Below are 16,310 nucleotides of genomic sequence, written 5' to 3'. Positions count from 1 at the left end.
ACAGGAGCGCGCCACCATGCCCAGCTAATTTTAGTATTTTTAGTAGAGACAGGGTTTCACCATGTTGGCCAGGCTGGTCTCAAACTCCTAACCTCATGATCCGCCCACCTCGGCCTCCCAAAGTGCTGGTATTATAGGCGTGAGCCACCGCACCCGGCCTGTGCTGGTATATATTCTTAATTGAGGACAGGAAAATAAAGAGCAGAGTTTTCAAAGGTGAAGTTGGCAGTGTCACACACAGTACCTTTTGATGGCCACCAGCTCCCCGGATTCATTACTCTTGCCCATAAGCACACTCCCATACGTGCCATCCCCCAGCTGTCTCATGGTTGTGTATCGGTTCATCTTGGAAAAATAATGCAGCTGAAGTTGTTGATTGCAATGACTTCCTTGTTGAATATAAATTTGAACGCTTCTTAATTTTTATTTGTTTTTGTTCTCACACTGTTGTTGCTACACTGGTGACAGGTTTGTCATCATTCAATATAGGCTCCTCCCCAAGATTACAAAGGTTCACGAGATACAGCATGAAGAAATCTGGCAGGAAACAGCGCTTCCATTCTTATAGACACCCTAAAGAAAGAAAACAAGGATATCATCAATTTTCATTAACAAGTCTCTTCAAAAATTATACTGGCAACTTAGAGCAAGGGGAAAAATTATAAATAATATAAATACTATTGTGTTAATTATTTGTCAGTAACTCATTTGTCTATCTAAAATGAAGTTCACATATAACTCACTGGTAATATTCACTTGCTAAATGCCTCATTTACATGGTACTGTGCTATTTATGTTCAATAATGGCATAATGGCTTGTATGATTCCTTTGTTACTAAATATAATCTATATTATTCCAAATCAGACCTTGGAAAATTGATGTCTATATTATATCCATTCTTTCAATCAATTTTTGTATCATATTTAATTTGGCATATTATTTAAAACTGTACTACTTGTAAATTTTCTGTGGAATATAAGTACCCCAATTGGGTAAGGTAAGTATAAAGCAAACTTTTGTTTCGTATGAAAGGAATAGCATTATTTTAAAATTTCGTATTCTATTTAAATAACATGCTACTTTATTTTACATCAAACTAAGAAAAATTTAAATACTAATTAGAATTTAGTGTCACACTAGATTCATACAAAGAAATAAGAAACAGCTGGGTGTGGTGGCTGATGCCTGTAATCCCATTGATTTGGGAGGCCAAGGCAGGAGGACTGTTGAGGCCAGGAGTTTGAGACCAGCCTGGGCACCATATCATACCCTTCTTTACAAAAACTAAAAAATTAGCTGGGCTTAGTGGCACGCTTGTAGTCTCAGCTACTTGGGAGGCTAAGGCACGAGGATTGCTTGAGCCCAGGAGTTCAAGGTTACAGTGAGCTATGACCATACCACTAAACTCCATCCTGGGTGACAGAGTAAGACTTTGTCTCTAAAAATAATTTTTTTTAATAAATAAAAAAGGGAAGTGGAGCCTGAAGATGTGACTGAAATGTTGTAATGTCATAATCAAACTTGAATAAGTAAGGAATTGTTTCTTACGGATGAACAAAGAAAATTTTTTATTGAGATGGAATCTACTTCTGGTAGAGATGCTATTAACACTGCTGAAAAGACAAAAAAGAATTTTTTTTTTTGAGACAGAGTGAGACTCTGGTTGGAGTGCAGTGGCACAATCTTGGCTCACTGCAACTTCTGCCTCCCAGGATCAAGTGATTTTTGTCCCTCAGTCCTCACCCATCACCATCACTCCCCCAGTAGCTGGGATTACAGGTGTGCACCACCACACCTGGCTAATTTTTATACTTTTAGTAGAGATGGGGTTTTGCCATGTTGGCCAAGCTGGTCTCGAACTCCTGGCCTCAGCGATCCACCCGCCTTGGCATCCCAAAGTACTGGGATTACAGGCATGAACCAGTGCCCAGTCAAGAACAAAGGATTTAGAATATTACATAAACTGAGTTGACAAAGCAGTGGCAGGATTTGAGAAGACTGACTTCAATTTTGAAAGAAGTTCTACTGTAGGTAAAATGCTATCAAACAGTCTCACATATTACAGATAAACCTTTTATGAAAGGAAAAGTCTGTCAATGTAGCAAATATCATTGTTGTCTTATTTTGAGAAACGGTCACAGCCATCCCAACCTTCAGCAGCCACCACCCTGATCGTTCAGCAGCCATCAACACAGAGGCAAAAAACCTCCACTAGCAAAATGATTATGACTCACTGAAGGCTCAGATAATGAGCATTTTTTAGCAATAAGTTTTTTTTTTTTTTTTATGACAGCCTCTCGAGTAGCTGGGACTATAGGCACAAGCTACCACGCCCAGTTATTTTTTGTATTTTTAGTAGAAACAGGGTTTCACCATGTTGGCCAGGCTGGTCTCAAACTCCTGACCTCAAGTAATCCACCTGCCTCCACCTCCCGATGTGTTGGAATTACAGGTGTGAGCCACCGCACCCGGCTGCAATAAGATATTAAGGTATGTATATTATTTTTCTAGACAAAATGCTATTGCATACTAAATAGACTACAGTATAATGTAAACATAATTTGTATGTGTACTTTGAAACCCAAAAACATGTGTGACTTGCTTTATTGCAATATTCACTTTATTGCCGTGGTCTGGAGCTAAACCCACAGTATCTCCGAGGTATGTCTGTAGTTTGTTTTAAAGTGCCTTTTATCACTTAGTTCTTCATTCAAAGAATATTTTTTTCTCACTGTAACACTTTCATTTACATCATAGAAACTGCTTCTCTATTATATGCAGGAATCTAAGACCAACAAGGACATGTTATATTTGTCAAAATACTTAAGATTTCCCAACACAGCCTTTCCCAGAAAACAAACATAAACATGAGCAGACATAAGCGTGCAGAGAAGCACAGTAAAGCTATGTTGTTTCCTATTTACAGGAATGGATCTGTTCACAGAAAACTGGAGAAGAATCCTGTGGGGCTTTTAATAATAGGCAGTGTGGGCCGGGCACCGTGGCTCATGCCTGTAATCCCAACACTTTGGGAGGCCAAGGCAGGTGGATCTCCTGAGGTCAGGTGTTTGAGACCAGCCTGGCCAACATGGTGAAATTTCATCTCTACTAAAAATATAAAAATTAGCTGGGTGTGGTGGTGCAGGCCTGTAGCCCCAGTTACTAAGGAGGCTGAGGCAGGAGAATCACTTGAACCTGGGAGGCAGAGGTTACAGTGAGCCAAGATTGCACCACTGCACTCTGGCCTGGGCAACAGAGCGAGACTCTGTCTCAAAATAATAATAATGATAATCGGGAGTATGTATTTAACATTTCTCTTACTTCATGTAGGTAACAATCCCTTCAAAGGCACATATAAAATAATTTAGGCTATGCTAACTCCATGGCCAGGATCTTGAAAAAGAGACCACGACAGCAGATTCCATTTCTATTTAGGATTTTCTTCATTTTTGTCAGATTAAGCCTGAACTAATAATCATAAATACCAGCAAATCGTTCCCCATTTGCCTGAGAAAGAATAGCTTTTGTAAGTCATTGTCACCTTATGCATAGACACTGATTCCAAATATTAAGGCATTAATGTAGAGAAAGGCAGTATCTCTCTCTACATGGTTTCTGATCAAAACATGAATTTGCTTTTCTTCATTTTGCCTTTATCTCTATAAGCAAATATAATTTGGAAAAACCTTTTGGGTTGTTTTGTTTTGTACTACATTAAACAAAACATGGACTAAAGTATATTTCTTCTCACTTAGGATTTTATTAAATCAGTATTTTGCAATTTATCACCAGCATATTAAATGGCTGTACACTCTTTTCTAGCTACCCTATTTAAGGTGGCATGTAACTATCTCTTTTAGGAAATATGTTCACTCTAGGTTTACTGATTCTTTCTGATTAAGTAAGCATATAGAGAATATATTTGCACAAAAGGCCATCATGTTCCTCATGACAGTAAGATCGTAAAATAAAAACATGGAAGGATTAAATGACCTGTCTAGGATCAACTAGAGAATCAACGGAGTCAATCCAATAGGCGCATTTGGCTTGAAGCTGTTGGTTTTTCAGGGCCGTCTCCAACTTTTAAACAAGCCATTCTTAGGAACTGGTGCCAGCTCTTACTATCCCTAATGAGGCTAAAGAAAACATCCTCTTTGCTCCAAAACCAGACTAAGCTCCACAACTCAAGCCACCTACCCCAACCTCCACCTTAAGATTCCTAATGCAGCTCCTCACTCAGACACTAAGATATTGCTGACTAAATGGAAAGTGAAGTGGGACCACTCCATAACCTGACTAAACCCTAGGGCTACCTCTGGGTCATTCAGACCAGTGAAATACAATAGAAACAGTAAAGGGAAAGAGTGAGACCTTAGAACTTGAATGGTTAAGGGAGAAAGAACCTAGGTGGAGCTCCTCTCATGAAAATTATTATTATAATTATTATTATTTGAGACAGAGTCTCGCTCTGTGCTGGGTCCGACCCGCAGACCCTGGCTGAACAACAGATCAAAGAATGCACTCAGGTACAGGTATCCAGTGAAAGAGCAGGCTAGGGGACCGGGCAGCACACAGACCACAGCAGGGTGCCGTAAACCATGGCCCTGACCAGCTGGCGCTGCAGGCATTTATTCAGCACAGATTTAATGACAAAGGCTTTGAGTTAACACACTTGTGGGTAATCAACATGGTCACCCCACCCCACCCCTACCCCCACCACCCCCAAGAGAGCAGTTCTGCCCACGGATGATTAAATGCCAGGTTCTGAGGCCTACCTAAACTAACTTATCTAGATCAGTTTCTTTACCTTCCCTTGTTACCCAACCTAAGCTCTTAAGAGAATTCAGCTGCTTTCGGCCAAATTTTCTTTCGAAGCTTTGCAAACCCCTGGCCTTCCAAGAAGGTTTGCATCTTTCTACGATTTTTCCTACCACCCTGACCGATCTCCTACAGCTCTGTTGCCTAGGCTGGAGTGCAGTGGTACTATCTCTGCTCACTGCAACCTCCACCTCCTGGGTTCAAGCGACTCTCCTGCCTCAGCCTCCCGTGTAGTTGGGATTACAGGCATGTGCCACCACACCCAGATGTCTTTTGTACTTTTAGTAGAGATGGGGTTTCACCATGTTGGCCCGGCTAGTCTTGAACTCCTGACCTCATGTGATCCACCTGCCTCGGCCTCCCAAAGTGCTGGGATTTACAGGCATGAACCACTGCACCCGGACATGAAAATTATTTAATTCAGAAACATAATGGTATGATAGCATCATCTTTTTTTTAACCAAATTATTTTCATGTTAACACCTAACCAAGGACAAGCATTTGAGGGTATGAAGGGTAGAAGTAATGTAGACAATTCTGAAAAAGGACATATTACTTGAGAAGGGAATGGAAGAGGGAGCTGCCTCTAGTAGCATGGTAATGATGGTAGCGAGTGTTATTCAGGGAAGTGGAAACAGAGTGACAAAAAAATTTACCTTCATTGGCCCAACAATCTAAAAAATAAGAATTAATTACACCTCTCTCTTCCACTGTTAAGGCCATCAGCCACCCCATTGCCACCGCCCTGGGGTGGGAGGGTGACCTGAAGCTGTACCAGCACTATCAACACAATAGATCATTCGGTCACCGATGACTTTTGGCCCAGACGGGGGCACGCATGGTGTCTTTGCGAGAAGCTATTGTGGCAACTTCATTCCAAGCCTAACCAATCAACTTCTGAATAAACACCAGCAACAACAATTGTCTGTCCACTGATGATGGCTATAGGATAGTGTGTACTTATATTGAGGGAAGAATAAGCAAGGAACAAGACCATTTCCCAGCTCCTTTCTGTTTGAGGGGTGGAGTGGTGAGGATTATGGATGTGACATAGATTTTTAAAAGGTCAGATTAGTGGTTCTGTGAGCATCTGTCCCATTTAAGCCCTAGCTAACCTTCAAGTAAAACAAGTTTACATACTGCGCTCCCTAAGAAAAAACTTTGGAAAGGCTCCTTTTGAACTGTATTAATTACAAAATCAACAGCTGCCCAGGGTGAGAAGCTGATCATTGCCAACTGTTTCTTCTATCCCCTGAACATACAAGGACAATGGTCTAATGTAGAGACATAGATATAAAGGTAAAGCTTTTAAAAAAATCATGATTTCCATGTCCCTGTTCCCTGATAGCACATAAGCAACTACTTTAACCAAGGTAGCATAGTAACTACTGATTACTAATCAAAAAGCAGTCTATGTTCCTTAAACACAGGCTTCCCATGATTCTACAGTTCACGCACAGTAATATTTCTCTACAAGTTACACATACTCTTCTCTGTTGATCCATGGAAAACTAATTCTACAAAATAGGGATATATTAACACAGTTTCTTATGTACATGAATATATATAGATATGATATATATGCAACAACACAAAACCCAAGTAAATTTAACTATCATCCTCAATTTAACAGAATTGTTAAAAACTTGGAATTTTCTACAATCAAGCTATAATAGTTATTGACTTTCCTATGGGTTAAAGAAAAAGATGCTTATTTAGAGGTTTAATTATAGACCTACACAAAAATAAATACCCTTATAATTTATCTCTCATTCCAGTTTTCAACTTTTTAATCTAAGTTCATAATTACCGCTTATTTAGGTGCACAATTGTTGTAAATCTGGCCTTTATTCTCAACAGCTTTTGCCAGCTAATAAGAGATTCAGATAGGATTAAAGAAGATTAACATAGAGGGCAATTGAAGGATAAAACTAGTGTCTGCCAATCACTGAACAGATAAGGCTTGGATGTCTTCAACTTGGCTTTCTAGCACATACTATAATTATGTCACTCCGAGGCTGGCATTAACGCTTCTAATACATAACAAAAGAGGAATTAACGTTTTAAAAGTAACCAAATTCTTTAAAAAGCTACACAGGAAAAAAGATCCCAAACTAACCAAGTCGAAGGTTTACAGAAATTAAATAAAGCTATTACGATGGAAAAACAAAGATTATATCTTAAAATATAAAAGCACAGTTCTCTGTGCTGATATTCACAAATTATGTCAAAGCTTACACACAAATAAACAAAGTCCACCCCGACGAAAAGATTAAATGTCCTGCCTTGCGCCTGCAGTGGAAGCAGGCGGTGACGCGGTCCGCGGAACTCTCTCCCTCCCGGTCAAGCCTCGGGAATTGAAGGGCCGGGGAGGCGGGGCCCGACCGAAAAGCCGGAAAGTCACTTTTGTCTTCACCATTATTTCACTCGGTGGGTTGTCTTTCTGAATAAATTAAGTCCGATAACTTTGGCTTCCCTCTTTGAGAATTCCGTTATCATTAGAACAAATGTCTGTTTCTTTTAAACGATTATCTAAACACAATTGCATGCTCTTTCCTTGTAGGATTGAGATTACTAACCACTAAAAACCAGTTTTATTGCTCTCGACACCGCACTCTTGACCTGTCCCTAGATTAAAACGTATTATTTGCAGAAAAGGGACAGGTTTCGTCACACGCTTTCTGATCCCGCTCTGCAAACCGGGGCCCTTAAGAGGCTCCGGGAACCGCTTGGTGGAAGAAGGGGGCGTCCCCCGGCGCCTGCTGTCCGGCGCCGTCGGGGGGACGCGGGTGTGCGGGATACTACTTTCATCTGAGCGTCCTTTGGGATGCACCAGCGAGGGCTGAAATCGGACCTAGTTCCTGTTTTTCTCCCTTCTTTTAGATTTTGCAACTGTTCTGAACTCAATTCCGCGGCCTCCCTGAGACCCAATCCTGCCTCTCTGTCCTAAAAGCAGTTTCTACCTCCAGCCCAAGCAGCAGGGGAGAGGAAGAGGGCGCAGAGGTGGGAGACCCCGGAGGAGAGGTTCGGCGCGGGGGTCTCTCAGGCTAAGGGACGCCCCGCCGTCATCCTCCCACACCAGGCCGGCCCCCGCGGTCCAGGAGGCGGGAAAGCGGTCCGGAGGTCTGGGAGACACCCACTGCCTTCCCTCGGGCGGACCACTCCCGCCCGCTCCGCCCCTCTGGGGACCCTCCTCCCTCCAGTACTTCTCCTACCGGCGTCAGGGGCCCGTCTCCCGGCGGAGATTGGCCCTGGTAGCACAGGGCGCCGTGGGGACATGCCTGGCCAGCCTCGCAAGTCGGGCTCGGGCTGGGTCGGACAGAGGGTGGTGGCCCCGCAGCCCGCTCGGGATTACCTGCCCGCGCCGGCCGCTTACCTAGTTCGCTCACTTGTGAAGCTCCGGCGTCTTCTGTGTTTCATCTCCTAGGAAACGGCGGGGGCAGCAGGCGGTCCTACGGCCCGCCCAGAGAGGGCGTGGCCTCGCGGGAAATCCCCGCCAATCCCACAGGCCCCGCCTTCTCCGGGGCGGGGCTTCAAGGAGCAGGGGAACCGTCGGCTGAGCTGCAGCAAGTGTGCCATTTAGACTTGGGGTTTAGGGGAGTTGATTACCTTTTCAGTCAGTTCTTTCTCAGAAGTTGGTTTGTTTGCCCTTTATTTTGTTTTGGTTTTGTTCCGATTCATTCTACAAAGTCTTGATTAATTAAAATGTTTCCCAGACCGGGCAGAGCAAGAGAAGGACGTCTGTTTGCCTCTTACTTGCACTTGTTTATGCCTGGGGAAAAACTGTTCTCGTATGCAGTTCCTTATATTGGTCAATTCCTCGGGTACGTATTATCGCTTGGGCTGCACTTCTAAGTTTGTTTCCATTCATTCATTCAGAGAACCTGCCTAGTATCAGCCACAGGGTTAGATAGTGGTAATTCGAAGAAAAATGAATAAATGTGTGAATAAATGGATAAATTGTAACTAGTCTAGAATTTAGAGAGGAGGAGACACTTGTGTTACTGCAAATAGTTCAGATTGGCTGGCAAAAAGGGTCTATGAAACAGAAACATAAGCGATGAAGCAGTGGTGCGGCCAGTTAGTAATTATCAGGTGTCAGGCTGTGGGCTTGGGACCAAGAATAGTGCAAAGGTAGACGCGACAGACATGCTTGTGGCCCTCACAGCTTAAAGTGAAGTAGGCTTTCTCGCGTATGTTTATGGCAGCACAATTCACAATTGCAATGATGGGGAACCAACCTAAGTGCCCATTGACTAATGAGTGGATAAAGAAAATGTGGTGTATATACACCATGGGATGCTACTCAGCCACAAAAAAGGAATGAAATAATGTCTTCTACAACAACTTGGAAGAGTGGGAGGTCATTATTCTATGCGAAGTTATACAGGAGTGGAAAACCAAAAACTATATGTTCTCACTTGTAAGCAAAAGCTAAGCTATGAGTATGCAAAGACATACAGAGTGAAATAACGGACTTTGGAGACTCAGAAAGGGGAGGATGGGAGAGGGGCTAGGGATAAAAAAAACTATGCACTGTCTCAGAATTCACCACTATATAGTTCATCTATGTAACAAAAAACTACTTGTACCCCAAGAGCTATTGAAATAAAAATTTAAAAACAGGCTGGGCTCATTGGCTCATGTCTGTAATCCCAGCACTTTGGGAGGCCGAGGTGGGTGGATTACCTGAGGTCAGGAGTTCAAGAACAGCCTGGCTAACATGGTGAAACCCCATCTCTACTAAAAGTACAAAAAACATCTGGGTGTGGTGGCACGTGCTTGTAATCTCAGCTACTCGGGAGGCTGAGGCAGGAGAATCACTTGAACCCAGGAGGCAGAAGTTGCAGTGAGTTGAGATCATGCCACTGCACTCCAGCCTGGGTGACTAAGCAAGACTCTATCTCAAAATAATAAAGATAATAATAAATGGCCGGCATGGTGGCTCATGCCAGCACTTTGGGAGGCTGAGGCAGATGGATCACCTGAGGTCGGGAGTTTGAGACCAGTCTGACCAACCTGGAGAAACCCCATCTCTACTGAAAATACAAAAAATTAGCCAGGAGTGGTGGCACATGCCTATAATCCCAGCTACTCAGGAGGTTGAGGTAGGAGAATAACTTGAACCCAGGAGGCAGAGGTTGCGGTGAGCTGAGATCATACCGTTGCACTCCAGCCTGGGCAGCAAGAGTGAAACTCCGTCTCAAAAATAATAATAATAAATAAAAGATTCATTGCTCTCCAATAAATAAGTGAAGTAGGCAGGCAAAGTAAAAAGCGTAAGTTTGATAGGTCCTAGCGACTTTATATACCCAGTTATGAAGCCTAAGCTTTAACATGTGTCAATGAGGAAGACCAGTGAAGAATCTCTCACAGAAGAGTGACATGTTCACATTTGCATTTTAGGAAGATCCCAAGAGCAGCAGTGGGTAGGGTGGATTTGAGCTGCGAGTCTGGAGGCAAGAGAAAGATTGGGAGTCTACTGCAACTGATTGGGAAGAAATGATAAGGATCCAACTCTAGTAGTGATGATGGAAATAGGACAGAGAAAGAATTCAAGGGATGTTTAGGAGTTAAAATTGGCAGGACCATCAGCCTTGGATGAATGGTGGATAGTGGCATCCATGACCAAGGTGGAAAATAATGGAGGAGGAGCTGATTTAGGGATGGAGGATGTGAGAGATAATAAGCCCAGTTTTGAAATTTTCAGATTGAGGAAAATCCTAATGCAGATTACAAGAAGGGAGTTTGAAATATAGATTTGTAACTTAGGGTTCTTTTAGAGCTAGAAATGCAGATATGTTGGGATACTGTGGATGAAATTACGGATATTGATGAAATAAACTGTAAGAAGAGAAAAGGGATGGGATTCTGGAAAACTCTATCCTCTAAAGAGTGGAGAAAGAAAGAGTAGGGGTGAGGAAGAGACAGATTGAAAAAAGAGAAGCCAGGGAAGTAGTAGGAGATCGCTCAGAAAAACGGTATTTCAGAATGAGGAAAGGTAGGTTTCCCAAAAGAAAGATAAAGAGAAAGGAAGGAAGGAAAGAGGGAGAAAAAACAAAAAGAGAACAAATGGCATTTATTCCGTCTGAAGAGCTCCTCTGTTTCAAAACAAGTAGAGCATGCACAAAACATATTTTTTCGTCACGTTTCACAATAGGAAGAATAGAAATTCTCTAAACACTCCTAACCCCTTCTAAAAGGTACCTAATATCTGAGCAGAGCAGTGAACGTACCTGAAAGGCAAAGGTGGCCCAAAGGCAAATCCCATTTCAGCATTTCAAGCAGCTGATGAAACCTTGGACCCGTGGCAATAGGGCTGAGCTGGACCAGGCACTAGAAAATCAACCAGGGGAGCTTAGAAAGGGTCGAAGTGGTCCCAGATCAGGAGCACCATCTGGATCCCAAAGGAAACAAACACAGTCATCTCTGAAGAAGGCATCCTCAACTTAGGCCTCTAGGGTTTTCAAAAAATATGAGCTCGTGACCACAGAGGAATGAACACCGTCAAATGAGAATCTAGAAAAAGCAACAATTATTCAGACTTTCCAGGATTTCTGAAATTGGAAAAATCAGCTTGAATGCAAAATAGCTACATATGAAATATATAGAGAAATAGAAGAAGGAATAGCAAAAATGAATAGAAATCAATCAGGAATATTAGAAAAGGAATTAAATAAACTGTTAGAAAGAAACATAACTATTGAAACTTTAAAAATGAGTTACATGTTATATTAGAACAAGAGAAAGAATTAGGGAATTGGCATAAAATCTGCAGAAAGTACCTAGAATATAGCATATAAAAGATAAGAAGATGAGAAATACTAATGAGAAATTAAGAGATATGATGGATAAAATAAGAAAGTCTAACATGACATGGGTCTAAATAAATTCTAAGAAGTAGATTTGTTGTTCATAATGCATTGCTACAGTAGTAGTAGTTGTTGTTGTTGTTGTTTTTGTTTTTTTTGAGACGGAGCATTGCTCTGTTGCCCAGGCTGGAGTGCAGTGGAGCGATTTCGGCTCACTGCAACCTCCACCTCCTGGGTTCAACTGATTATCCTGCCTTAGCCTTCTGAGTAGCTGGGACTACAGGCGCACGCCATCATGCCCGGCTAATTTTGTATTTTTAGTAGAGACGGGGTTTCACCATATTCGTCAGGCTGGTCTTGAACTCCTGACCTCAGGTGATCCACCCGCCTCAGCCTCCCAAAGTGCTGGCATTAGAGGGGTGAGCCACTGTGCCAGACCAGCTGCAGTAGTTCTAATAAAATTTATCTGTATGGTAGAATCAAGCAAATATTGATACTGTTGAAAATCAGAGTTCTTATTTGGGAAAAGAGAGATAAAGATATAGAACGGAGAAAGACGAGGAAGAATCTGTGGTGTCAGTTTTGACTTGGAGGTAGCAAGATGAACACACGACTTACTAAAAATTACTTCCTAGCTCTGTTCACTGAAAGGATCTAGAAACAATGACAGTACCGTAACGTGAACAGATTAACACCCAAGTCCTGGTTTTGTAATACTATTATTTACTTAAAGGAAAACAGGACTCCTTGGAGAAGTGGCTGATTCCATGCCTGGGCAAGGAAAGTCCAAGGTAGTCTTAAAATGTATCGTGCCCACCTAACAAAGGTTAAAGATGCTGTTTTACCAAGCCACCGAACACTACAAGGACTTTATAGCTCTTTAATTCGGATTACCCATTCAATGTATGTGTTAATGTCATCTAATATTTTAGTTTATATTTATAACTCTATAGATTGGTCTGTTATTTTACATTCAGATTATTTTTACATTGATACATATGATGATTTCTTTGCTCACCTTATCTTTTTGTACCTCAGACCTTCCTTCTGGGATTACCTTCCTTCATCCTAAAGTATAGCTTTTAGAAGTTCCTTTACAGTAGGTCTGTTGGTGGTAAAATGCTGCAGTTGCTTTTTGTTTTTATTTTTATTTTTATTTTTTTGATGAAGTCTCACACTGTCGTCCAACCTGGAGTGCAGTGGCCTGATCTCAGCGCTCACTGGAAGCTCCGCCTCCCGGGTTCACGCCATTCTCCTGCCTCAGCCTGCCAAGTAGCTGGGACTACAGGCACCTGCCACCACACCCAGCTAATTTTTTGTATTTTCAGTAGAGACGAGGTTTCACCATGTTGGCCAGGATGCTCTCAATCTCCTGACCTCATGATCCGCCCACCCCGGCCTCCCAAAGTGCTGGGATTACTATAGGCATGAGCCACCGCGCCCAGCTTTGTTTTTATTTTTTAAAAATCTCTCTTTATCCTTGCTCTTGCAACATGGTTTTCTTAGGCACAATTCTAGTAGTTTGAGAGTTATTACTTCTCAGTACCATGAGGGGAAATTTTCGTTTGAACAGAAATGTTCATTTCATCTTCCAGTATCCATTTTTACTGTTAAGAAGTCTGCTGTCAGTTTAATTGCCACTCCTTTGTATGTCATCTCTCTTTTCTCTCTGGTTCTTTTAAGTTTGCTTTGTTCCGGCACTCTACAGTTTTACTACTTTGTGTCTAGATGTGAATATCTTTTTACTTGCCCTGCTTGCTATTATCTGTGCTTCTTTTATCTGTGGATTTATATCTTTAACCTGTTGTAGAAAATAGCCATGGTTTTGTAAAAATTGTCTCCCCTGTATTCTTTCTACTGCTTAGAATTTCTTTAGACCTATGTTAGGCTTTCTCATTTTATCCTAAATTCAAGATTTCTTTTCAGTTTAATTTGTCCTTAGATTATATGCCACTGACGGTATACTGTCAGAATATTGTTTTCAGCCTGGGTGTGGTGGCTCACGCCTGTAATCCCAGCACTTTGGGAGGCCGAAATGGATGGATCACCTAAGGTCAGGAGTTCAAGACCAGCCTGGCCAACATGGTGAAACCCTGTCTCTACTGAAAATCCAAAAATTAGCCAGGCACGGTGGCAGGTGCCTGTAATCCCACCTACTTGGGAGGCTGAGGCAGGAGAATCCCTTGAACCTGGGAGGTAGAGATTGCAGTGAGCCAAGAACATGCCATTGTACTCCAGCTTAGGGGACAAGAGCAAAACTCCATCTCCAAGAAGAAAAAAAAAAAGGAAAATATTGTTTTCTAACACTACTTCAAATTTTGCACTGGGAAAAATACTGACTACTTGACAAATGACATAATGAGTAACCATACGAAAAAATTAAAATTTGACTTTTTTTTCCTTCTAAGTTTAAAGATGTATCTACTAGCTCAATTTGGAATAAATTGAACATCAAAAAGAATAATGATGGTAATAAATTATACTACATTTAGATTTCTAAAAATTTTTTCAAAAAAGTAAAAAACAAATAGAAAAAATATAAAAAAGAAGTAAAAAACAAAAAAATTAATTTTTAAAATTGATAAGTAAAAACTGTATATATTTGTGTTATACCATATAATATTTTGATACATGTATACATTGTATAATGGTTAAATCAAGTTACTTAACATAAGTATTACCTCACATACTTACCATTTTTGTGTGTGTGCTGAGAACACAAAAATCTACTGTTTCAGTACTTTTCAGGTATATAGTATACTGTTATCAATTATAATCACCATGATGAACAATAAATCTCTTCAATTTATTCTCCTATCTAACTGAAATTTTACGTCCTTTGACCAACATCTCCCCAGTCTTCCATTGCATCCCCCAGCCTCTGGTAACCACTATTTTACTATCTATTTCTATGAGTTTAACTTTTTCACACTCCACATATAAATGAGATAATGTGGTGATTGCCTTTTTTTTTTTTTTTTTCTGAGATGGAGCCTCGCTTTGTTGCTTAGGCTGGAGTGCAGTGGCACGATCTTGGCTCACTGCAAGCTCCACCTCCCAGGTTCAAGTGATTCTCAAATCTCAGCCTCCTGAGTAGCTGGGATTGCAGGCTCTCATCACCACGCCCTGATGATTTTTGTATTTTTAGTAGAGATGGGGTTTCACCATGTTGGCCAAGTTGGTCTCGAACTCCTGACCTCAAGAGATCCGCCCCCCGGGCCTCGAAAAGTGCTGGAATTACAGGTCTGAGCCACTGCGCCTGGCCTGATATTTGTCTTTCTATATCTGGTTTATTATCGCTTAACATAATGCCCTCCAGTTTCATCCATGTTGCAAATGACAAGATATACATAATACATAATGGAATACAATTCAGCCTTAAATGATACCACATTGAACAAAAAATTGTCGCACTCAATATGTAGCTCAATTCTTCACTTCCTTTTGGTCTTTATTCAAAACATCACTTTCTCAGTGAAGCCTTCTCTAACCACCTTTTATTACTCCACTGTTGACACTTCATGCATACCCCTTGGCTTAATTTTCTTCTTAATATATACTATATTTTACCAATTTCTGTTTATTTTCTGCTTCCCCCACTGGAATGTAAGCTCCCTGAAGGCAGAGATTTATGTCTGTCTTGGTCGCTGATGTATCTATCCCTGAAACAGTGCCCGGCATATACCAGGTGCTCAATAAATATTTATTGAATGAATGAATGTCTGTTTCCTCCGCCTGCTCTCTAGAGAATGAATTGTAGAGAGGCAAGTAGGAGGCAGGCAGTGAGACAAGTTAAGGGGCATGTTCAGTTGCACAGTTAAGCTGTGATGGTGAATTGGAGAAGTGGACAGCAGTGGAGACAGAGGGAAGCATTGTGGTGTCCAATCACAAACCAAACCTTAGATTTCATTGGCAGTTTCAATTCTTAGAAACTTTAGAAGTGCAAGTGTTTGCCTGGAACCTCCTGTGATAGAACTCACACCTCCTCCAATCCCAGCTTGATATGGGTCTGATTGGTTAAATTGCCCTCCTTCCATTGAATGGTAATACGTAACTTTGCAGTTTCTGAATTTTACCCACTGTGATCTGTGATCTGTAGTGGACCTCTTATTTTTGCCTGTCCAACGTCTACCTGCCCTATCAGGTATTCCCCCAGTTTTTCGTTTGTTTGTTTGTTTGTTTTTGAGATGGAGTCTCATTCTGTCACTCAGGCTGGAGTGCAGTGGCATGATATTGGCCCACCGCAGCCACCGTCTCCCTGGTTCAAATGATTCTTCTGCCTCAACCTCCCAAGCAGCTGGGATCACAGGTGTGCACCACTATGCCTGGCAAATTTTTGTGTTTTTAGTAGAGATGAGGTCTCACCATATTGGCCAGACTGGTTTCAAACTCCTGATCTCAAATGATCTGCCTGCCTCTCGGCCTCCCATAGTGCTGGGATTACAACGTGAGCCACCATGCCTGGCCCTTCCCCCAGTTTTCTTTGGGCAGACACCCCTGACCCACTTGGCTATGTGGCTCAGTTTCAGAGATGGGCATGTGAGCCACTCAGAGTCTCAGTGTGGCTTACACAGATGGCAACATGATTCCAAGCTACTGGGAAAGACAAACGACCCTTCTGCTAGGGACACTTAGCAGTACCATGAAGGCCCAGAGTGGCTGGGGGCCAGCTTTGCTGC

The 16,310-nt window shown here is 41.9% G+C and overlaps 1 protein-coding gene across 2 annotated transcripts in view; it reads right to left on the bottom strand.

Annotated features, from left to right (window-relative positions):
• The window catches only part of MAK (male germ cell associated kinase), a 64,723-nt gene extending 64,104 nt beyond the window's left edge, over positions 1 to 619 (bottom strand). For both annotated transcript variants that reach the window (XM_001088297.5, XM_015135528.3), the window contains exon 1: positions 245 to 619. In XM_001088297.5, the coding sequence (XP_001088297.1) occupies positions 245 to 345 (101 nt within the window). In that variant the 5' untranslated portion in view covers positions 346 to 619. The remainder of the gene's footprint in view (positions 1 to 244) is intronic.
• Positions 620 to 16,310: the final 15,691 nt, after the last annotated feature.

This window comes from Macaca mulatta, chromosome 4 (assembly GCF_049350105.2).
Source record: "Macaca mulatta isolate MMU2019108-1 chromosome 4, T2T-MMU8v2.0, whole genome shotgun sequence".
In the NCBI taxonomy this organism is placed as follows: Eukaryota; Metazoa; Chordata; class Mammalia; order Primates; family Cercopithecidae; genus Macaca; species Macaca mulatta.
This window is presented reverse-complemented; position numbering and strand designations above follow the sequence as displayed.